The sequence below is a fragment of the Protopterus annectens genome, chromosome 6.part0 (assembly GCF_019279795.1).
Source record: "Protopterus annectens isolate FY-2018-M chromosome 6.part0, PAN1.0, whole genome shotgun sequence".
NCBI lineage: Eukaryota > Metazoa > Chordata > Ceratodontiformes > Protopteridae > Protopterus > Protopterus annectens.
The window spans coordinates 1,661,903,695-1,661,929,968 of record NC_056737.1 but is presented as its reverse complement, the minus strand read 5'-3'; the positions used below and the strand labels follow the sequence as shown (position 1 = coordinate 1,661,929,968).

The 26,274-nt window shown below is 38.7% G+C and overlaps 1 protein-coding gene across 1 annotated transcript in view; it reads left to right on the top strand.

The window, feature by feature from the left end:
• ABCG5 (ATP binding cassette subfamily G member 5) overlaps positions 1-26,274 on the top strand; it is a 438,604-nt gene that overhangs the window by 327,784 nt on the left and 84,546 nt on the right. The window contains exon 10 of the mRNA XM_044073759.1: positions 17,195-17,333. Within this exon, the coding sequence (XP_043929694.1) occupies positions 17,195-17,333 (139 nt within the window). The remainder of the gene's footprint in view (positions 1-17,194; positions 17,334-26,274) is intronic.

Below are 26,274 nucleotides of genomic sequence, written 5' to 3'. Positions count from 1 at the left end.
TACGTTGGTTTGGACATGTGCTGAGGAGGGATGCTGAGTATATTGGGAAAAAGATGCTAAGGATGAAGCTACCAGGTAACAGGAAAACAGGAAGGCCTAAGATAAGGTTTATGGATGTGGTGAGAGAGGACATGCAGGTGGTTGGTGTGACAGAGCAAGATGCAGAGGACAGGAAGAAATGGAAACAGGTGATCTGCTGTGGAGACCCCTAATGGGAAAAGCTGAAAGAAGATGATGATACAATTCATGTTGAAGACTTTATCAGCAGCACATTTCATGATTGTCAAGTTTTCTGTCACTCCCATGGGTATTGTCCCTGTAGTTTGCCTATTTTCTTGTTTCTGTTATCACATGCAAATAAACAGACTTTTAATTTTTTTCAGTAAGTTCCTTTACGTTCCTTTAACTGAATTATAATAATTTAGCTGACTCTGCAGACATTTGATTGCTTCAGTTAATATTCAGTTAATATTAAGACTGCTTCTTGCATCAATTTGCCTATTGTAAGTTTATTTTGCATGCCACAAACAATTCCGTCTCATACTAATCATTCCTGTAACTCACTATACACGTAGCCTTTGATTCTTCATTTCAATAGTCTAAAGGTTAATGATTCCCTGTGCTTGTACTTCCACGAAGAACCAGTCGGTTTATGACATATAAAATGAGTCCCACTGTACCTTTTCATGTTTATTAGACATCCTGGTTACTGTGAGGATTTAACCATATTTTTGAATCCACGATTTCTCAGAGAAATTACTCTAAAGAAAGTAATTTCATGGAAGTTGTAGCTGTAGCGTGTTTAAGATGAATAAAGCAAAATGTTCTATTTTAGTTCTGACTTTACTTCAGATATCATGTAACATCTAGGGACAAGGTGTTAAAAATAATAGCAGATATGAGGTAATGTTCATAGGTTCATAGGTAGGTACTAGGCTATCGGCCCAAGGGCCTACGTAAGCCTAGCCAACAAGGTTCCCTGGCTTACGCCACACAAGAAAGTTATTTTTCTGTGCCACTTTCAAGCAGAGACACAGAAGTGATCCCCGGGGTGCATTTCCTATTCCCCATCCACTCATCAAGATTTTTCTTGAAGAGTGCTAATGAAGAACTTTGCTTGACATAGATGGGTAGCTTGTTCCAAAGTATGGGAAGTCTCTGGGACAGGAATCTATCCCTCCAGCATGTCCTGTTTATTTTGGTGACAAGGTTTAGGTCCCTAGAGCATGTAGCTCAGAGGGATTGGGATTTCTTTAGGTGTAGCATGTCCAACAGCTCTGGGTTTGACATAGTTTTATATGTTAGGCAGAGATCACCTTGGAGTAGGTGATATGCTACAGACTAAAGCTGGATTTTTTTGAGGCGGTCAGTGTAGGGCATTTGTTTGAGGCCAGTAATCTTCTTTGTGAGGTACTTCTGTGGCCTTTCCAGCTGCTACAGATGTCTTGTGAGGTACATTCTAAAAGGGGCATTGTACTCTATAATGGGTCTAATGAGTGTCGAGTAGAGGGGAACAATGACCTCTTTTTTCCTGGATGAGAACCCTTTTATGATGAGGTGTGCCACGTAGAAGGACTTCCTGACTACTGTGGTGATGTGACTATCAAAGGAGAGACTACTGTCCACCTGGGTCCCAAGGTCTCTTATCACGCATTCAGTGTTAAGTAGATTGCTGCCTATGTGGTAGTTCATGGGTACAGAGTTTTTACCAAAGGGGATGACACTGCATTTTTGACATTGAGCTTGAGGTCATGGCTCTGACACCAGGCATCTATCTCAGCGAGGTCCTTCTGTAGGATGTCCACATCATTTGGGGACTTGACTATGGCTCCTAGTTTGCAGTCATCTGTGAACTTCATTAGCCAGAGGTCTTCTGTGTTAGCCTGTACTTCAGAGAAGTAGATACCAAACAGGAGAGGTCCCAGGACAGAACCCTGTGGTAATCCACTTGTCACTGCTTTGAGGTCAGATTTGGAGTCTGCAACTTTTACAGTGTGGGTTCTGTCAGTGAGCCAGTTGGCAACCCATCTTGTGACATAGGGATTTATACCTAGTTTAGTGAGTTTAGCTATAATTCCAGAATGGGGGATGGTGTCGAAATCATTGGCGAGGTCAAGATAGGTTGTGTGAACCACCTTACCCTCATCTACGGCTTTGGTGACTGCCTCAAAGAAGTCGATCAGGTTCAGAAGGCATGATCTGCCTTTCACAAACCCGAACTGAGTGGGATCCAGAGTTTGGAGGTTACCAATGTCTTTGTTTATGAGTTCCATGATGATACGTTCCATGGCCTTGCAGACCAGGCTCTTCAGGCTAATAGGTCGATAGTTCCCGGGATCAGTGGTGGCTCCCCCTTTGTGGAGTGGGATAACTGTTGCTGTGTGCCATTCAGTGGGCACAAAGCCTGATGCGAGGCTATCATTGAACATGGTGCTTAAGTGGGGAGCCAGTTCATTCTGAAGTTCATGTAAAATACAGCCTGGGATGTTGTCCGGTCCCATGGATGCTGTGATTTTGGCTTTAGAGAGTGCAGCTTTTACCTGTGTAGTTGTGATTACAGGGACTCTGCATTCTTCCTGTACAGATACGGGCCCTTTAGGGGGTGAGAGGGGGTAAAGTTAGCACTGAACTTATCTGCCAGGATGTTGGCAATATCAGTTGGTTCTGTAATTTTCTTGCCTTTCTGTTGTAACTCAGAGCAAATCTAGGTGTTGCCATCGAGATTCCTGACATAGCTAAAGAATGCTTTGTGATTGTCCTTGGAATTAGTGGCAATTTTATTTTCGTAGCTAGCTTTGGAGGATCTTATAAGGGATCTCAGCTTCGTACTGAGGCTGACCAGGGAGCTCCTCCACTCATGGGATTTTACTCTCTTTTGCAACAGTTTCTTCCTTCTGTTGTACACTTTGTTTATGGCAGAGGACCACCAGATTGGCTTCCTTTTTTGGAGGATAGTGTCTTGGTTCTGTTTGGGATAGCACGATCCATGCACTCGTGTAAGTGCTTATAGAGTGCATTTGTATAGGATTCAGCAGTTGTAACTGTATTGTCCATCTGCATGGGTGTCATGAAGTTCACCACTTCTGTCTTAAGAAGCATGAAGTTGGCTTTGGAGAATTTTTTTACTGTGGTTTCCTTAATGGAGGTTGGGGATGGGATGTGGATATCAAGGGTGATTAGCTTATAGTCAGATCGAACCAACGAGGAGTTGACTTTAGGTGTGGAACACTGGTCACTCATGTTGGTAATGACTAGGTCTAGGATATTGTTGCCTCTGGTGGGGGTGTGTATAAGTTGATCCAGGGCATTGGAGTTTATGAATTCCAGAAAGCGTTGAGCTAAAGAGTTGGTACATGAGTAGTTTTCCCAGTTAATGGTGGGGTAGTTGAAGTCCCCCATTATTAGGGTGTTTGGTTGAACCCTAATATTTTCCAGTACATCAAGAAAATAGGAGTGGGAATCCTGTGGCATGGTGGGGGATCTGTAGCAAGCTACAATTTGGATTGCAGTTTTGCCTAGAGTAAGTTGCAGTTGGATAACCTCTGATGCATTATGCTGAGCAACTAGCCTGGAGGTGTGGATATCCTTAATGAATATGGACACACCTCCACCTTTGGTGTTTTGGTCCAGATTACATGGCCAAAAAGTGTGGCATGAGTTATAGCCTGGTAGTGCAGGGGTGCTCTCTGGACCCTTGAACCAGGTCTCAATCACTGCACAGATATTGATGTTCTCCATTTTAAGGAGTGCCTCGAGTGAGTGCATTTTGAGATTTAGACTTCTAGCATTGAGTAGCTTTACCTTCAGTTTTTGCTTGCCTGTTCCTGTTATGATGGTGAATTTATTTGAACCTTGCCTAAAAAAGGCACTATAGGGGCAGCAAGAGCCTTAGCCAGTATCCGTAATCCCAGGGGTGACAGGTGCAGACCATCTGTGGCAAAGCATTGTGGTCTGTCGATCATGTCATCCCAAGCAGACAGATACTGGATCCCCTTAGAATGACACCAGAAGCTTAGCCAATTGTTGAAGTCAATCATTTTGTCCTTGTACTGCAGTATCATTCTGGGTGATGGCAGAATGCTACTCAGGGCTAGGTTCATACCTGCCTGGGCTACAAGATCAGAGAGCTCTTCCATGTCTCTTTTCATTCAGTCCAGGGAGGTATGTCTCAAGTCATTCACACCAACATGGACAATGACAGAGTCATATTTGTACTTGTTGTGGAGTGACCTGAGTGCGTGGGTTATGTGGCGGATTCTGGCATCCGACAGGCAGCTGACAGTAACCTTCTCCTTGTTTAGCCTGGTGAGTGGGACATCAGTGTGCCTGACTATAGAGTCACCTATGACTAGTGTGTTGAGTACGTTGTTTTGCCTTATTGGCTGTGGTTGAGTGGCACTCTGAGTCTGTGGGCTGTGTGTCATTAGGTTGTGTTGGGGGATGGAGGTTGCTTGCGTTTCTGCTTTGGAGGTCTCTGTTGCTTAGACAGATTATTACTGAGAGCATCTGCAAATGTTTTTGTGTTACTATGTGTGGATTTTGGTGGTGTAGATTTAGTGAGACTATGTGATGAGTGTGGTGTGGTGCAAATGTTTACCTTCTTCTCATGACTGTCAAGTTCAGTCTTGGTTGGAGAGAGCTTTACCTCCAGTTTGGCTAGATAAGTGCACCTCTCACAGGCTGTAGTGTTGGGTGGTAGGAGGAGAGGGTTGTCTGTGTACATGAGGCAATTTCTACATTGCCTCAAGATGCCCAGATTCATCAGATAGACAGGAGAGAACACTGGGGAGCTGACCCTTGGACATGCCTGAGTAAAAAAACTATTTTTCTCTAGATAAGTGAGGAAAGTGAGTACAAGAGCTGTTTTTCTCTAAGCAAGTGAGAAAAGTAAGTACAAAAACTGTTTTCCTCTAAGTAATGAGGACGATTGAGTGCTATAGTAATTAGTAGCTTATTTAGTGCTTACAAGTTCTGAACAAGTGCTGGGCATGAATAAGCAAATTTAAGTGCTAAAACTAAGAATCTGTATCTGCACTAGACGAGTTACAAGACAGAAACAAGTGCAAATGCAGGCTTTCAAATCAGAAAATTGAGAGAGATGGAAGACATTGCCCAAATGGCCAATAACTACAATTTCTTGGCCAGAACCACTCCTTATGTGGTAGACAAGTCACCTACTGCTTACCACTCCCACTGATAAGCTAGAATATATATATACTCAGCTCTGTATATTTGCAGATAGTCTGGAAGGCAGTCTTTAAAATACAGGTTCCAGCAATTAAATTCCAGTTGTTCTTTCAGATTGAGCAGCAGTGTACAGGAAACCAGACTATAATATTCCCATATTGGTGCTATGAAAAACTAAGTGAGCTAGTTTCTTAAAGAAACATACCTGTTGTTACATGCCTCATCCTTGCCAAGTACACAGCCCCCCACCTGTGTCAGTGTTTTTTACAGGTGGCTGTATGATATTAGTTCCTATCATCTGACCTGATTACCTGATTTGCAGTCTTTATGTGATTTAATACTTGCTGCTGGTTTATGTTAGTCACCATTTTCCTTAGGTGGATTATCGGTCCCTACTCTAGAAGTAATCATTATATTATTTCACCTACTCATCTCATAACAAACTACAGATTATATACACCCCCACTCCCCAACCTGACGCACACAATTTGTCAAAGGATTACACTTTACCCTGACCTTTTTTGCTGTCTCCCTACATGCCAACCACCACAATCACACTACAGAGTCTCCATTTCCTTTCCTTCCCTTTCTTCCTTTCATTTCCTTCCCTTTCCTTTCCTTCCATTTCCTTTCTTCTCCTCTCCTATCCTTCCCTTTCCTTTCCTTCCCATTTCCTTTCCTTTCCTTTCTTCTCCTCTCCTCTACTTCCCTTTCCTTTCCTTTCCTTCCCATTTTCTTTCCTTTCCTTTCCTTTCCTTTCTTCTCCTCTCCTCTCCTTCCCTTTCCTTTCCTTCCCATTTTCTTTCCTTTCCTTCCCATTTCCTTTCCTTTCCTTTCTTCTCCTTCCCTTTCCTTTCCTTTCCTTCCCATTTTCTTTCCTTTCCTTTCCTTCCCATTTTCTTTCCTTTCCTTTCCTTTCCTTTCCTTTCCTTTCCTTTCCTTCCCATTTTCTTTCCTTTCCTTTCATTTCCTTTCCTTTCCTTTCTTCTCCTCTCCTCTCCTTCCCTTTCCTTTCCTTCCCATTTTCTTTCCTTTCCTTTCCTTTCTTCTCCTCTCCTTCCCTTTCCTTTCCTTCCCATTTTCTTTCCTTTCCTTTCCTTTCCTTTCCTTATGAATACCAACATTTTCTTGGACTGTTTTGAACCTTTCACTTCTATTACTTATACTGGCTGGTGACGTCAAACTAAACCTGGTCCAGTACATACTACATATAAAGCTCTAAAAAGATACCATTCATTTTCTTTAATGCAGGTTGCATCATAAATATGTTTAACTGTCTGTTTCAGCCATCTGATCTCTTTATCAACCCTCCTGTAGTATTTGGCCAGCAGCTATATCTCATGATGGTGTGTTCCTACTTGTCAGTTTGAGCATTTAAGTTATCTTAAATGCTTACTGCACTAATAATAAAGACACTGACACAAACTGTATCATCTGTTCCTGCCCAATTGGAGGCAGCACAAACTCTTTATTATCACTGGATAAAATCAAACCCAACCATTAAAATGACAGATTGCAATTTTCTGGAAGCAATAATAACTTGTATTAACTGCCCAAACTCCATCATCTTTGGAGATTTGAACATCCACCAGAACCAAAAGACCAGTAGTCTATGAATAACACAGCTAATAACACTCTCTACCACACTTAGCCTACATTCATCTAATCATTGCACATTTGAGTAGGTCTTATCCACTTCTGTTCATAGGCTTGTCACTCCACCAGACTCCCAATCCTCATTTTAGTGACCACTGTACTGTTTCAACCTATGCCTCTTCGAGAAAGCCAAAGCTGTTTGGTAAAACTGTCAGTTATCATACATTTAATCAAATATAGGTTCATAGGTTCATAGGTAAGTACTTGGCTATCTGCCTGAGGGCATCTGTAAGCCTAGCCAGAATGTGTTGGCTTTCACTGCCCCCTTAGATTAGTTCCCTGTGCCTCTGTCCAGCAGAGCCATTAATTCCCTACACCACTGTCCAGCAGAGCCACTGCAGTGATCCCCGGGGTAAATTTTCTGTTTCCCATCCACTCATCAAGGTTTCTCTTGAAGAGTGTTAGTGAGGGGCTCTGCCTAATGTAGATTGGAATCCTGTTCCAAAGCATGGGGAGTCTCTGGGACAGGAATCCATCCCTCCAGCATGTCCTATTTATCATTGTGGTGAGGTTTAGATCCCTAGAGCGTGTGGATTTCAAGGATTTGTTTGGGTTTTTTTTGTTGGAGCATGTCTATCAATTCTGGGCTGGACATAGCCTTGTATGTCAGGCAGAGATCACCTCTGAGTAGGTGGTATGCAACCGAGTACAGCTGGAGTTTCTTCAGTCGGGCTGCATAGGGCATCTGTTTAAGGCCAGTAATCCTCTTGATGAGGTACTTCTGTGGTCTTTCCAGCTGTTGCAGGTGTCTTGTAAGGTACATCCCAAATGGGGCATTGTACTCTATGATGGGTCTGATGAGTGATGAGTAGAGGGGCACAATAACCTCTTTTGTTCTAGATGCGAACCCTTTTGTGATGAGGTGGGCCACATAGAAGGATTTTCTAACCACCTTGGCAATATGATTAACAAGTCTAGTCTGCAAAGCTATGGAGAGGACCATAATGGAGCTCATAAACAAAGATATAGGGGACTTGCAGACATTGGACCCGACCCAGTTTGGCTTCGTCAAGGGCAGATCATGCCTTTTGAACTTGGTCGACTTCTTCGAAACAGTCACCAAGGCCATTGATGAGGGAAAGGCAGTCCTTACAGCCTACCTTGACCTTGCAAAGGCTTTCAACACAATACCCCACTCGGGTATTGTAGAAAAACTTACCAGCTTAAATGTAAACCCATATGTCACAAGATGGGTTGCAAACTGGCTTAAGAACAGAACCCACAGGGTTAGAGTTGCTGGCGCTATGTCAGACTCCAAGCCGGTCACAAGTGGTGTCCCACAGGGCTCGGTCCTTGGCCCCCTATTGTTCGGCATCTACTTCTCAGAAGTACAGGCCAACATGGGAGGACTTTGGCTGACAAACTTTGCAGACGACTGCAAACTGGGCGCCATAGTGGAAAGTGCATCGGACATGGATATCCTTCAGAAGGGACTCACGGAAACAGATAGCTGGTGCCAGAGCCATGGCCTGAAGTTAAACGCCAAAAAATGTATAGTCATACCCTTCGGGAAAAACAAGGTAACCCCAAGCTACCATATAGGTGGCAATCCACTAAGCACAGAAAAGATTATCAGGGACCTGGGGACCCAGGTTGACAGTGACCTTTCTTTTGACACTCACGTTGCTAAAGTGGCTAGAAAGACCTTCTACATTGCCCACCTGATCATGAAGAGATTCACATCCAGATCTAGTGAGGTCATTGTTCCCCTGTACTCTTCACTTATCAGACCAATGATCGAGTACAATGCCCCATTCGGGATGTATCTCACCCGACATCTGCAGCAATTGGAGAGACCCCAAAAGTTCCTGACCAAAAGGATAAAGGGACTCCAAAATCTGTCATATGCTGCCAGATTGAAGAAACTCCAGCTCTATTCAGTCGCATACCATCTGCTCAGAGGTGACATGTGCCTGACATACAAGGCCATGTCCAACCCGGAATTAATGGACATGCTCCACCTCAGAAAATCCAAATCCACCAAAACCACTAGAGCAAGCGACTTAAACCTTAGCACGGATATAAATAGGATGTGCTGGAGGGATAGATTTATCACTCAGAGACTCCCTATGCTGTGGAATAAAATCCCGGTCCATGTGAGGCAGAGCACCTCGCTGGCTCTGTTCAAGAGAAATCTTGACCTGTGGATGGGAGATCGTAGGTTTACCCCGGGAATCATCTCTCTGTCACTGCTGGACAGAGGCACAACAAACTAATGGGCACAGTATTTTTTCATATAAGGGGTGGCGTAAGCCACAAAACTTTGGGCTAGGCTTATAAATGCCTTAGGGCAGATAGCCTAGTATAAACCTATGAACCTATGAACCTATCAAAGGAGAGATTACTATCTACTTGGGTCCCCAGACCCCTTATTACATTTTTTTGTATTTAGGGGACTACCACGTATGTGGTAGTTTGTAGGTACTTTGTTTTTTCTAAAGGGGATGACTATGCACTTTTTGGCATTTTGACACCAGGTATCCATCTCAGTGAGACCCTTCTGGAGGATGTCTGTATCAGCCAGAGAGTCAATTGTGGCCCCCAGTTTGCAGTCGTCTGTGAACTTGGTCAGCCATAGTCCTCCTGTGTGTGCCTGTACCTCTGAAAAGTATATACTGAACAGGAGGGGTCCCAGGACTGAGCCCTGGGGAACATAACTTGTAACCGGTTTAGAGTCGGACCTAGAGCCTGCAACTCTCACCATGTGGTTTCTATCCATGAGCCAATTGACAACCCATCTCATGACATAGGGGTTTATGTTCAGGCTGGTGAGCTTGTTAATAATACCAGAATGGGGAATGGCGTTGAAGGCCTTTGCAAGGTCTAGGTAGGCTGTGTGGACCTCCTTTCCCTTGTCTAAAGCCTTGGTAACTGTCTCAAAGAAGTCCACCAGATTTAGGAGGCATTATCTGCCCTTAACAAATCCAAACTGGGTAGGGTCCAATGTTTGGAGGTTCCCAATGTCTCTGTTAATGAGTTCAATGATGATGCGCTCCATAGCCTTGCAGACTAGGCTAGTCAGGCTTATAGGGCGATAGTTCCCGGGGTCTGTTGTGGCTCAACCTTTGTGGAGTGGAATGACTGTTGCTGTGCGTCACTCTATGGGTACATAGCCTGTAGAGAGGCTGAATCTGAACAGTGTGTTTAGGTGAGGGGTTAGTTCATTTTGGATTTCATGTAAGACACAGCCTGGGACACCGTCCGCTCCCATTGAAGCTGTGTTTTTGCTTTGGATAGGGCTGTTTTAACCTGTGTGTCAGTGATTGCTGAGGCTCTACATTCTTCCTGTATAGTTATGGGCCCTTTAGGGGGTGAGAGGAGGGGTGAAGTTTGCACTAAACCTGTCTGCCAGAATGTTGGCAATATTAGTCGGTTCAGTGTATTTTGTGTCATTCTGCACTAACTCAGAGCAGATCTGAGAGTTTCCACTTAGGTTCTTGACATAGCTAAAGAATGCTTTGTGGTTATCTTTGGAGTCCTTGGTAATTTTTCTTTCGAAGCTAGCCTTGGATGATTTTATGAGGGATCATAGTTTCTTGCTGATACTGATCAGGGATGTCTTTCCTTCTTGGGATTTTACTCTTTTCTGTACTAGTTTCCTCCTTCTGTTGTATAGCTTGTTTATGACAAGGGTCCATCAGACTGGTTTCCTTTTCTTGGAGGAGTGAGTCTTGGTTTTGCTTGGGATAGCATGATTCATGCATCCTTGCAGGTGCTCATAGAGTGCCTTTGTAAGGGATTCAGCAGCTTGGGCAGTGTTGTCCTTTAGCATGGGGGCTGTGAACCTTTCCACCTCGCTCTTAAATAACGTGAAGTTTGCTTTTGAAAAGTTTTGGTTTCCTTGACTGGGGGTGGGGGCAGAATGTGGATATCCAGAGTGATTAGTCTATGGTCTGATCTAACCAGTGAGGCGTTGGGAATATATGAGCTTTCCCTGCTTACTGAGTTGGTAAATACTTATTGGTTGAGTGTGACATAAAAAAAAAAATCTCAGTGGCACAGCCCTGGAATATTCACTTAACATTCTCCTTCCCCATCAGAGCACAATGTTTCAGCTACAAATTCTATTACTTAAAATTCTGAAGTATGGCTAACTACAATGAGCTGATAAAAGTAAAACATCTGTTTGGTATATCTTTATAATCCTAAAGGCAAACATTTGCTGGATTGTATCTGTATCATCAAAATTTGGTTTAAAAGTAAGACAAATAACATATAGTAAGGAGAATCAGGCAGGACTCCTAGAAAAATCAAAACACTTTTTGGAAGGTGTCCCTCAAATGACCAGCAGGCAACAGAGCACACAACATCTAGAAAATATCAGAGCCACACTCCACTGAAGATCTTTTTGCCAATTAAACAAAATCCACAAGGACAACTTATCCACTAAGGTATTTCCGCTCGTGCATACATCAGAGATTATACACAGTCTTTGTCCTTCCATCAAACTATCATTCTGAATGCAAACCAGTTAGAGACATTCCCTAGTCATGGCTCAGCAGACTCTGATAGACCATGAATATTTATGAAGGTACACAAGAGTCTGAAAGACTTACTAAAATGTATGTGTACAACAGCTTCATCTCCCTTCCACTCCAATATATTATTAACAGATCACTAACCAAAAATAACCACCCTGGTGGTTCACCACAATAAATAAACTGTACAACAACAAAAAAAAAGAAACTCCTTAAAATATTTAGTAAATCTGAAACCTATCTTCTCAAAGATGATTACAAAAGAATGTTAAGAAATAAAAATGAAGGAAACAATCAGGTCCATTAAAGGGCTCCATGAACTTAGAAAAAACAAAAGCTGACGAACGCAGTAGAATCCAAGTAATTTATTAAAAAGTTGTTAGCGCTTTCATGCACATGAATTAAATGCACTTCTTCAGACAACATTACAAGAAAAAACACTCAATATATATAAACCATAATTAGGAATCCATTAAGATCAGCTAAATTCTATTATTGGACAGATCAAATTATTGAACGTGTTTACTTAAACTCAAAGCCTTGGAACATTGAATAATTTGATCTGTCCAAAAAATGTTTCTTATTTAATATATTTATATATTATAATATATATATATATATATATATATATATATATCCTTTTTAGTAAGATTTTTTAAGTAGCTTCTTGAATTTATAGTTGAACATGAATTTTTTGTATATCTTGGCTTAAAATAGTACTAGTATTTTTTTGCTAAACATTTAAGAATATAACAAATGGCCGGTTCTTGAATGGAATGGTTCTTTAAAAGTTTATAGAATTTAGCTGATCTTAATGGATTCCTAATTATGGTTTATATATACTGAGTGTTTTTTCTTGTAATGTCATCTGTAGAAGTGCACTTAATGTGCATGAAAGCGCTAACAACTTTTTAATAAATTACTTGGATTCTACTGCGGTCATCAGCTTTTGTTTTTCCTAGTTTGGTCTTGGTTTTTCATTTTATGGCTCCATGAACTTAGGCTGGACTCTGAAGTCAAAGGTAATTATAAATCCTTCTTTAGCTATGTTAGAAAACTAAAAACAATAGCTTATATTGCTCACAACTTATTCATAATGTGGCCTCCTATTGTGACCCAACTGACTTTGCCAATAGGCTTGAGAACAAATTTAGTGCCAAATTCACCCCAAAAATATCTGAATCCACTACTCTCCCAATTATCTCTAAAGATCATTTACTGAAAGTGCTAACAAGAAGAAATAAACTTCTTCCATGGAACGTGATAATATACTGGTTGATTAATTAATACTGTTAAATATGCCCTGTAGACTCACTCCTCAAACTATCTAACTTAAGTTTAGCTGCCAGTTTTGTCCCTGATCAGTGCTGCACAGCAGTAGTGAAGCCTCATCATAAAGATGGCCTTACAACTGACCCAGGTAAATACAGACCTATCAGCCTTACAAGCCTCATCTGCAAAGCCATGGACTATATTAAAACTGATCTCATAAACTGTGATATCAGGAATCTTGTTAGAATTGATTCCAGCAGTTTGGTTTTGTGAAAGGTAGATCCTGTCTATTTAATCTGGTATATTTCTTTCAAAAAGTAATAGAGGCTATAGATGGTGACCATACAGTGCACACAGCATATCATGGCCTAAGGCCTTTGACACCATTCCCCATGCTGGCATTATACATAAGCTAAATGCTTTAAAAATCAATCCATATGTGGTAAAATGGCTGGAAAAGAAAACCCACACAGTGTACGTTGCAAGTACTTCAACAGGAAGTGTAAAAGTAAACAGGGGTGTCCTTTAGGGCTCAGTGTTGTAACTTCTCATTTTTGGTATTTGCTTCTCATATCTCCAAGTACAGAGGCAAGACCCCAAGCAAACAAAATTTCCAGATGATTGCAAACTGAGGCTAATGTTAAGTCACACTGTGACACACAAACCTCTAGAATGAACTTGCCCTAGTAAATTCTTGGTAAACAAAAACTGGGCCCAGACTAAATGCTAAAAAGTATAGTAACATCGCTTTTGGTAAATAACCCCTCCTCTCATCATCCTGTCTATACAACTCATTTTTACAAAATGGAAATGGAGTTAAAGTCTTAGGCACTTGGGTTGATAGCTCTTCTTCTTTGACCATCATGCAACAACAGTTGTAAGGAAACCGTTTTATTTAGACCAACTAATTGACAAAAGAATATCATCAAGGTCTGAAGAGGTAGCCACTTCCACATTGATCAGGCCAATTATTGAGAATAACTACCTCACATGCATTCCCTTATGCTTCCATTTATGTGTTGGGTGTGCAATTCTGCTCTGCTTGCTAAATGGAGGATGACCTTTTTGCCTATCTCTTCATATAAGGCACATTTCCAGTCTGTCAATAAGATCCTCATATCCTAAAGCAAAGTACTGAATGCTTCTCCCCATATCATAAGGTCTGCCAACATTTCAAAAGTAATACCTTGATATCTATTCATCACTTTATGAAAGCTACAGTGATTTTTTCAAGGCACAGTAACTGTTATTCATTCTGTGGGTGATCAAAAATTACTTCACAGCCAGAGTAGCTATGATTAATTAAATGTGTGAGATATTTAGTGTATAACTTTTGTATTAATAATATTATTATTATCATCATCATTGCAGATGAGTATTCTCTCTTTTCCATGTAGTAACTATGAAGAGTTATGTTCTGAGGCATTTGGATTACTATTAGTTTAAATGCTTAGTCTAAATATTGCAGTTTATTTGATTGTCTGTGATTTATTTGTTATGTCTGATTTGTTTTTTTTTTTTGTCTATGGTCTATCTTAACTGATGTGATAAGGAAGCTTTATTTTTATTTCATTAATTATGTTGTTTAGTAATAATTCAAGCTTCATGAACATTTAAATATTGCTGAACTTCATATCTGAAATATAATTAATTCAGTAATGTAGTTATACCAATATAAATGCTCTTGTTACGAGGCTTTAAATGTTATTTAATACATACACTAAGACTAAGTTGAGGGAAGCATATCAGCCAATCATAATTCAGCTTCATTACTTTTATTGATATTTTTTAAATATTTAGATCTAGAAATGGAAAAGGAGAAAACATTTCACACACATGAAATACTGCAAGTATCAGTCTTCAGTTTTTACATAGCCCAGACTTTCACAGCAGATGTAAAATACCTTCTCAGCACCAATAAGAATTATACAAAAATCTGATGAGCTTGGAAGCTCAGCATCCTGAAGAGCATATTTTGTAAAAGTAATTTCTTTATCTTATTTTTTTAATTTTCAGTTCCCTCAAACCTCATTGCACCAGCCTAGCTCCCAGTGTCCAACATCCATGCTGAGTCTACCAGCCATCCCCTACCCCCTTGTGCTACTTTTGAATTTGCCTGGGCCATTTGTGGATCCTAGGATTGTCCTGGGTACTTGGGCATTTGTGCTTCTGTTCAGGAGGGAGTCTTTTTATATGCCCCACCCACTTTTTCTCTTTCCCTGCCCACCACACTCATTGAGTATGTCCAAGGGCAACTCCCCTCTTTGGACAACACCTTCCCTTTACAGAGTATCATTGATGTACTGCCTTCCTGCCCATCCATCATTGGCTCGATTTGCTGATGAAACCTGGGTCAGCTGGGCCGTAGTCTGGGCATCATCCCTCTATGCCATCAGAGCTACCAAACTAATTTCTTGCCAGGAAAACTCCAAACTTTCCATATGCTTTAAGATGACAGCATTAATTCCATCCAACAAAATGAATTGTCTTTCCAATAAATAAGTTCTTCTTATACCACCGGTTGCCACATATCTTTTTGTGGATATTCTTTCTTGTACTTGGATCACAGAATCATGCACTTATCCTGCCTCCTGGTGGGATGCAAACAGGTTTGAGGTAACACTGAGGAGGAAATTAACCATCCTGTAGTGCTACCCATATAGTAAATGCCCATTGTTGTCCCTCTATATGATGTCATACCAAGGAACAATGTGCACCTATGCCTCCCCAATGTTGCTCCAGTCCTGCAACTGACTTAAATAGATGCTACGGCAGAGAGTGAGGTAATGATATTCAGAAAACTATATAAATGAATCTCATTACTTAGTTCTGAATCTTATTACATATTCTTGGCATAGAACCCTGATTAACCCAGCATGTAGCTGCCAAAGTCTTCCAAAGTTAGCCACCCCCACTGCATCGCACTGTCCAGCATGGTCATGCATGCTTGCCAAGTAAAAAAAGCCAGTCATGTATGCACTAGCAATTCAGAAAACAGTGACATGGCATGCCACGGTATGGGCCCTGGAATAATTAAGCCCTAATTTCAAATGTACCTAATTTCATCTGTAAAGCTGTTATAAGTCATCTTCTGTACCCAGAGAGGATCACAAAGCTATTTATAACTTGCAGTATATCTCCATCTGTATGCCGGAGCTAGTTGTTACTGACCCTTATGTCATCCATATAGTGAAAAGACCCTTCTTTATGAATGGTTTCACTGTCACTAAGCAATTTTTACACCGGGTTTCAACAACAATGTAAAATTTGTAAGTCTAACTGTACTGTGACCTGATTAACATTTCAAGGTCAGGTGGAGGGCTCTGAGATTCCTTATTATTTTACAAGTTCCCATGAATGGTAGTGTGAAAACTGTCAATAAAAAGAACTTTATTCCACTGTTAAAAAGTATTTTAAAACTCTGAAAGTTAGGTATGTTATTTATAATGGCTACAATCTTTTTTCTCTCCTACAAAAATGCTGAATATATAGAGAAGCACATCAAGGAAGGGAATGCAACAAAATTAAAGTGTTCTCTCAAGAAAATGTCATAAGACAATGCTCACAAATAGGGGGTCCCCAAGAAACTACGCCATATACAACACAGAAGAGTAACATCAAAAGAAGAAACAGTTAAAGCTGACACTCATATACAATGAAAAAGGTACCTTTAAAGATCATTATGTGATAACCACAATATACACTCACATTGTAAGAAGTGGAAGTTAAGATTTAATTATTATACATCTGGACTATTTCATGAGATGACAGACTACAGGCGTTACTTTTACAAATGACAGAACAGGTTTATGATGTCTGATTCCACATTAGGTCCAAATAACAGCTTACAAGATGTGATTAACAAACACTAGTAACTCTGTATCAAAGAAAATACAGCAAGTTAGTTCTATAAGTCCAAGACAAATAGGAGATGACTCCAAACAAAGGTGAAACGTTGGTGCTAGCAAGGAAACTATTGGTTTACAGAAATTAACAAATAAATAAAACATCAGAAAATGCAGTTTTTTAGCAGCAGAGGGGTAAAGAAGAGTGCCCTAGGTTGGCCAAAAATGGACCTCACCAAACAATTAGGCTTTTCCAAGTTCCTAACATAATAAACATCCAAGGAAAGGAAACTGAAAGATGTAAAAATTTAGTTAAACAGAAGCCAAGACAGAGGGGTATGTTTTGAAGAGGAAGAAAGTCAAGTTAAAGACACACTGAAAAATGTACAAGTAAAGTACATAGACAAATAGTTGCAAAACACAGCAAAGTTACTATTTAGATTAATATCCTCCTAATGGACAGCTTGGTTATACTATGTTTACAAGAACAGCATCTGTTTGAAATATATCTGCACAATCAAAATTGTTTATGTACATATTTGCTCGAATTATCATTGACTGAAACACATTACTCTGAAAGCTACAGTCAGAATTGTTGAAGTATATGTATATTTTTACAGGGGGCAAAATGTAACCCCTTGACAGGCTTTGTCTCCCACGCCCCTTGGATTTAATTATTCTCATGCTAAGATCCCAACATTTTATAGAAAGCCTACCAAAATGCATTTTTTCTGTGTGTTTTTCTGTCCATTTTAGTTCCAGTTCTAAGGGCAATCAGTGACCAAGAAAGTAAGGATGGACTCTATCAGAAATGGCACATGCTATTGGCATATGTAATACACATCATTCCATTCAGTGTTATAAGTGTGGCAGTATTCTGTGCATTTTTGTACTGGTAAGACATTTCTTATCTATTCTCTTGTGTATTTATTTTTGCTTGTTTGTTGATTTGTTATTTGTTTTATAAGCATGTGAACTGGATCACAAGAGCCCTCAACATTTATGATGTTATTGCATTCAAAGGAAAAAGCATAATCTAAATAAACTCTGACACTGTCAGTTGTTTGGAATTATTATAAATTTTGAAAAATAGATATTTAAAACTTAATATAACTTTGGGCAAAATAATTTGTATTACACACACACACACACACACACACACACACACACACACACACACACACACACACACACACAATGCAATGCCATTCTATAAACAGATCAGTGAAAGGTAAGAGAAAAGATGCTACAAAAATGCAATTATTTGATAACAATTACACAATTGCAGGTGGGCTTCATTAATGAACATTTCCTTTACTCCATCTCTAAAGCTTTAAAGAGCAGAATTTAATATTTGTTGTCCTAGAATCGAAAAGGCCTTAAGAGGTACAATGAAGTCAGTGATAAGGGAAGCTAAGGTCTTTTCTTTATAAACTTCATAATCTCAATGGCCTTATAAATGTTCTGGATTTGAGAAATTTAACTTTCCTAAAATTAGTGTAAAGTTAATAAGATTAGTTATTAAATTAACTTTAAACCACTTTACTTTAGTCAAAGTACTACAGAGACTTCTATACAAGAAGCATCAGTAATAAAATGACAGCTATTATTATGTGTTGTGAGAAGTTTATGCAACAATTTATCTGATGTAACAGCAAAGAATAGAAAGGCATATTCCAAAGTCTTAAATAGCTCCTCTGACAAGGGTATCTCTATAAAATATAATAAGTAGGGTAAAGATTTTGTAACATTTTGCATGCAGAACATGATCTTTCACAAAATAATATACTAATATCATGTAAAATGAAGAGTGCTGTTATCAAACCAATAACCTCAAATTGTTGTAGGCCATAACTGCCTCAGTTTTGGTTTATTTAAAGGCTAAGGTTGTTACATTTAACTTTGATTTTTGCCAACATTTTGTGGTTGCTAAACTGCTTGGTTTCCATTTTCTTAAGTTAATCTTTTGAACAAGAATTTCAAACTAAATTGTCTTCAATGTGTGTCTATAGCTTCTTGATATATATGAGACTTCCTTAAAAGCATGACACTGCCATTAGAGATGCAGGGAATATTATGGAGAGCCTGATCAAGAGTCAGAGGCATAGCGTGGTGGGATGCTGGGAAGCTGAGCATTCCTGCATGCCATTTAACTTTCTTTTTCCCAAAGAAAATGCCTAAAAAAAGATAATATACGTGCTTTCTTTGAAAGAAAGCATGTAATATTATTTTTGTTTTGGCAAAGTGAAACAGGCCAGCCATGTAACACTGGATTTGCACAACATCTCTCAGAGGTTTCAATTTCTTTTACTGCACATGCCCACAGAATGCTGCTTACTGTCAAAAGTCCATGGCAGGGAATGCTAGCATATGCCAAACGTTCAACATTAGGCTGTAAGTCAGTTTTTCATTTCAACTCTTGTAAGCAGTCCTATTTCGTTGCATACCATCAAGAACATATGTGTTTGCCAAACAACCGTCCATAGTAATGGTATTTCTTTCAAGATATTAAAATACATCTCTTCAAAAATTAATCCTAACAGTATTGCTCAATCATTAACTTTATTTCTAAAACCAGAAGCTGTAAAGTTCAGTTCGCAAAAAACGTGCAACAAATTTAAAAAAGAAACAACCTTTTATTGTAAGCGCTTTCGGAAGACTTAATATTCCTCCTTCTTCAGACAAACAACTCTACATTTAAAAACCAACTTAAATAACTTTTTCAAGTCATGTGGTACAATTGATTAGATAATTGGGTAATTAGGTAATTAACTCACTTCCCTCTGTATATTCTTATGTAAACATAAAATATAGCCAAAATATTGTATGCTGTGTTAATGTTTATAATACATATCGTCAATACAGACTGTTAAGGAATTTATAAGACACATCTAAACTACCCAAAATTAATCCACTTCATATACATAATAAAATAACTACTTTTAAAACTAATGAACTATATTGTGTATATAACCCCAATAAACCTTTAATTTAATACCAAAAATAATAATTTCATTCTCATAATATTCATACATACCAATGTAAAAAATTGATATGAAATGCAAATAATAATTTGCTCATACATCATAAAATAATTTCTACTAAATATATTATATATATTAAAAAAAACCTTTATAAATAAAATTCTTATCTGAAAATACTCTACAAAAAGCACACTTACGTTATCTCCTAATAGTGTTTAATACTATACATAAAAAATCTACAACTACGCTAAAAATAACTATACATGTTTAAATAAATGCATATTTAACATGAATTTATACTATTTAAACATAAACAGTGTATAACAATTAATTGCAAATCTACACGAGTTCATCTCTTTAAAGCTAAGTGCTTTAAAATACATGCTAAAGAGATGTGTTCATTTAATCCTGGTGGCATGTATGCGCTAGTACGTATTTGCCAAAATAATTCTTCCTTTTCTAAAAATATTTGCCATGGCCCCAGATTACTATTGAGCACCAATATGCAATTTCTAAGAAGGATTCCAGCAACGCTTTGGCAGTACACATTATCGATCACCCAGATCACAGTTTCAAATTTTCTATTTTGAAACAAATAAATGATAATAGTAATCTGCTTGCAAGATGAGATTGCAATGATTTGCAATTAATTGTTTTTAAATAAAAATGTTAAAATGAAATATATAACTTCATGTAGTTATTTTATTTATTTAAATTTTAATAGTTATTTTATTTTTATGTAGTAATAAACGTTATGTATGCTTTTTTGTTTGTAGATAATGTATTTAATTTTAAATAAGTATTTAATTTATTAATATTTTTTATATATATTTAATATATTATTATTTATGATGTATTTGCAAATTATTATAATTATTTATTAAATTTTTTATATGATTTTTATATGAATTATATGAGAATAAAATTTATGAAAGTATTATATAAATTAAAGGTTTATTGGGGTTATATATATATATACAATATAGTTTTAAAAGTTATTATTTTTTATTTATATTGGGTATGTGATATGGATTATTTAGAATAGATTTTTTTTAAAATTATAAACAGCTAACAGTCTGTATATGAGTTATAAACATTAACATTATATACAATATTTTTGAAATATTTATATTTTATATATATTATACATGACAAATTAATGAGTTAATTAGTTAATTAAATTATCTAATCAATTGTAGCACATGACTTGAAAAAAGTTATTTAAGTTTTTTTTAATGTTTAAATGTAGAGTTGTTTGAAGGAAGACATTATTAAGTCTAGTTCAGCTTACAATAAAGTTGTTTTTTAAATTTTTTGCATGTTTTTTTTTCTTGAACTAACTTTTCAGACTTTTGTTTTTTTTTTTTTTCTGTCTGTCTTTTTGTCTTTTTGGAGTATTTAACTTTATTTCTACACATTTTATTACCATGTTATGTATTATTTTTTTTTTAGCACAGAAGCACTCAGAATACTCAATATATATATTGTGTTTCATTGTGTTTAATCAAATGGCAAATGGCAAAGGAGGAGTTTAGTTCTAAAGTATCGCTTTATTATAAGGGCAGAGAAGCGATTAATGTTATACACACTATGTACAGAGTAACATAGAAGCTTTACATGTATTGCTCATTCCTGAACTTATACTCTTGACTGAATGAGCGAAGGACTCCAACCATCAGCTAATACATTTTTTTGATTTTTTGGAGAACTGTGAAGTTGAAAAATTTGTTTTTCACTGCAGTAACTGTGCCCCAAATACACACACAGTATTCTGATTTAGATAACTCCTTGCACTGAAAGTCCTCACCTTTAGTAGAGAATGAGAAATGCAATTAGTATTAGTTGCTGTGAGCATGAGTGAGCTTACTCTACTAACAACCAACTGTTTTTTGTTTTGTTAAAGTGCATAATAAAAAGAATAGATAGATGGTAATTTTATGGTCTTTGAGGAAATAAGGGGAGAATAATTTGTTTCATAATAAAGACAAAGTTTGAATAAAAAGCTGTCTTTTTTTGTCTGAACTGAAAACTGGTCTAAAAAGGCAATGTCAAGGAAAGTATGTATATATATATATATATATATATATATATATATATATATATATATTTTATTTATTTATTTATTTATTTATTGACATTTGTTAACCGGTTTGTCCAACTGGGCTTGTGGCCCATTTTAGATATCAAGAAATCGTGGGGTCGGGATGGGATGTAGATGGAGACTAAGGAAGATAGAGATGGATAGAAGGAGGGTTTATAAAGAATGAGAGTGTAGCATGAATGTAATATGATAAACTGATAAGAAGAAAGGAAAAGTGCCATTAAAGAAAGTTTAAAGAAAGTGTGGTGTGTATGTGTGAGTTATGGGGAGTTAATAATGATGGCTATTTTATGGTAAGTCTGTTGTGTTTTAGAGTGGAGCCTGGATATTGGTAAGAACTGAACTGTATAAGAGGGAGGGAGGGAGGAGAGTGGGCTGGCCCAGTAAGTGTGGTAGATTCAGGTTAGGAATTTTTTGGTTTATATATATGATTTTGTACACCACACACACACACACACACACATCACCACACACACTCCTAACACAAACACAAACACAATCACTCACAACCCTACATACTAGAATATACCAACTAAATATACCAAAAAACCAAAGGAAAGGACAAGTAATTGTTTTTGATTAAGAAATGAAGATTGCCCAGGTTACAGTATTACATCCCAGTGTATCTTTTAAATGAGAGTTAGTATATTAAAAAATAAAATTTAGTACTGACATATACCAGTGTTTTCAATTACTACACTTTTGAAACTCACCATTTCAACATTTGAAAAACCATTACAAACACAATTTGGTCAATTTCAACAAACGGTTGATCAATAAACATAGAAGATTTGATCATAGTATGTACAGATTGACTCATTCATGTAAGATACCTCATAACTGCAAACACCAACCCCCACAGACACCAAATAACAGCAATGTATAAATGCATAACATAAATTTCATAGTCAAATTCATATGGTTTCACTTCGTTATTTTGAGGTTTTTTATTTCATCGTTTAAAATTGATATTGATATTTCATCAATTTGTGTATATGATTGTGTAATGTATATATATATATATATATATATATATATATATATATATATATATATATATATATATATATATATATATATATATATATATATATATATATATATACATACATACCATTGATGTGAGACCATTAACTGGTGTCAGATTGCCTTAAGTTCAATCAATGCCAATATGTCATGGAAAAAAATGGGAAAAAAGAAGTCTTATGAATCACCATGGTAGTGAACACAGAAGGGATTACAAGAAGGCAAGCAAGCAAGATTCGGGGAACATTCAGGTTGACAGTTTTGCCTCATTGACCACCACCTCATTTTATGTTTTTTGACACACACATTAGCCACATAGTCTTTGCATGCAGGAAAGCTGTCATCTCTTCCCCTATTTCCTCATTATTAGCCAAATCATCATAATGCCCCCCCATTTGTCATGTACCTGACACAACACACAAGGAGACAAAGTGGCTGCTCTCACAAAGTCCTAGGAGTCTTAAACACTTGTCCTATATGGACAGACTAAAAACTGACTAATATGTCTCATATCTATTACTTCTCTTTGTGAAGCGATCTCCTTGATCAAAGCCAGCCGCCGTCTGAATCAGCCTGTAGAGAAATGCCATCTATAAATCTCAATCCCTCCGCACCACACACTCCCAGAGACCTCAACCTCATTACCACAATCACAGAACAAAGCTGAAGGACAGGTTCATAACCCAGAGATCCTATGCTGTGTGACAGACTTCCTAGACATCCCAGAGGATGGCCCTGGCCATCTTTAAGAGAAATCTTGATGAGTGGATGGGAAATAGAAAATTCACCCCGGGGATCACTCCAGTGGCTCTACTCAATAGAACAACAAAAAACAATTGGCTTAGTCTCTGCTGTCATTCCAAGGGGATCCAGTATCTGTCTGCCAGGGATAACATGGATAGCAGGCCTTGATGTTTTGCCAGAGATGGTCTAAACCTCTCACCCATGGGGTTCTGTTGCTGGCCCATTGTTGTGCTTTTTAATCTATGTCTCAAAGACAAATCTTCCAACATTAAAGATCTGTCAAAAAGCAAATTGAAGGTCATAAAATCTGAAAAGGCCTCCTCTCTCTCTCACCTCGATGCTGATGTGATGTCTGATCAACATGTGTGTCTCACCTTGGGAGAGCAGCACCCTTGCACCACCCTGCAGCTACTTCCTATTATTACATCCACACATTCTGTTAAGAAAATGAAGTTGTGTGGGTGGTGTGGTGGAGTTCTATTTAGGACAGGCACACCTCACACCTGGTTTGCTTTGCTAGCATGACACACTGGAATTACAGGTGCTGCTGGATGCCAGATGCCAAGACACCATAGCCAGCAGCTATAGACCTCCATCCATGACTCAGAACCACCCACTCTCCTACCTGGACCTGACCTGACTCCATCAAGGTACTCCTAACACCCTGACCCTTGGTGACTTCAGCTATCCCACCATAGACTGGGTGAACTTCACCAGCATGGGTGACCACTGCACCACTCCCACAGTAAGTTCTTCCCCGGTGAGATCAGATCAGATCATAAGTCTGTCTCATTCGAAGTTTCTATCCCGCCCAACCCCACTAGCTATAACCAGGCTAAAAATCTTGTCAAAATCTGACTACAAACTCCTAAGGGAGGGAATTAGTAGCTTCACACCACCACCACCCTCAGAGAATGCAGACAACTATGCTGAACAGCACACCAATGCAGTATACAAGCACCTGTACAACTGCATGGACTCAGCCATACCCAACAGAACTAAAACCCACTCCTCAAGGAAACACAAACGTATCTGCTGGGCATCCTCTATCAACAGGCTTTACAATAAAAGGAAGAAACTAAATTCCAAGGGTAAAAAAGCACAAATTCCCAATTGGAAAATCTCCCACCATAGCCTCAACAAGCAAATTAGATCACTAGTGAAAACCTCCAAAGCCAATTATGAATCGAAATTAGCCTCCAAAACAAAAGGAAACCACAAAGTCTTCTTCAGTTATGTCAGGAACCTCCATGACAAAGCCCAGGTTTGCTCCAAATTAGTACTTAATGGTACCACTTACACTGATCTTGCTGACTTAGCCAACCTGCTAGCAGATAGGTTCAGCACATACTTCACTCCCTGTCCCCACCAAAAGCCCTTTTGACATCCCTGATACTTATCTCACACCTCACATCTGCATAGATCAAGCATTAAAGGCCCTATGCAAGGCAAAGAACACAGCTTCCAAAGGACATGATAGTATCCCAGGCTGTATTTTGCACCATCTCCAGCAAGAACTAACTTTACCATTGAGCACCCTATTCAGCCACAGCCTAAGTACAAGCTTCTTTCCAGCAGAGTGGAGAACTGCCATTGTCATTCCCTTGCACAAAGGTGGTGCCACTAATGACCTTGGAAACTATCACCTCATTAGCTTAATGAGTCTGATCTGTAAAGCCTTGGACCATATTATTATGGATCTCATAAACAAGGACATAGGCAATCTCCAAGCACTTGACCCCACCCATTTCGGATTCATCAAGGGCAGGTCTTGCCTGTTAAACCTGGTTGACTTCTTTGAGACTGTCACCAAGGCCCTTGATGAGGGAAAGTCAGTTCATACAGCTTACCTTCACTTGGCCAAAGCCTTTGACACAGTCCACCACTCAGGCATCATTGAAAAGCTAACACAACTTGGCATAAATCCCTATCTCATCAGGTGAGTGGCCAACTGGCTCACCAATAGGTCCCACAAAGTCAAAATAGGTGCCTCCACCTATAACAGCAGAGCAGACCTGTCACTAGTAGTGTTCTCCAGGGATCTGTTTTGGGACCCCTACTGTTTGGCATCTACTTCTCAGAGGTGCAGGTAAAGACAAAAGGCCTGTGACTGACCAAGTTTGCGGGCGACTGTAAGTTGGGTGCTGTCATTGACTCCCCAAATGATGTTAACATACTACAGGAGGGTCTCACAGCAACACATGACTGGTGCCAAAGTCATGGCCTTAAGTTAAATGCAAAAAAATGTATTATCATACCATTCAGCAGAAACAAGGCCCCTACTAATTACTACATCAACGTCAACGCCTAAGCACACAACCTGTGGTGAGAGACCAGAGTACACAGGTTGACAACAATCTCACATTCAACCATCATGTAGCAGTAGTGGTCAGAAAGGCCTTTTACTTGGTTCATCACATAAGTAAAGGGATTACATCCAGAAAAAAGGAGGTTATTACCTCTCTGTACTCCTACCTCATTAGGTCATTAATTGAGTACAATGTCTTGTTTGGTGTGTACCTCTCCAGACACCTGCACCAACTGGTAAGGCCACAGAAATATCTCACAAAGAGAATCCATGGCCTCCAACATCTGTTCTATGCAAGCAGGCTCAAATCACTATCACTCTCTGTTTGGTATTATACACATTGCTTAGAGGTGATCTGTGTCTCACCTACAAGACAATCTCTGACTCTGTCCTACTGGAGATGCTACATATTTGTAAGTCTAACTCCTCATGCATTACCAGCTTGAAAGGCCTAAATCTAATATGCGACATTAACAAAACCTGCTAGAGAGACAGGTTTGTCTCTCAGAGGCTCCCCCATCTCTGGAATAGACTTCCCATACGTGTCAAACAGAGTACATTGCTGACCCTCTTCAAGCACAACCCTGAAGAGTGGATGGGATACCATAAATCTTTCCCATGGGTTCCACATGTGTCCATCATTGACCAGTGGGACAGGTGCTGACTGAGGTTT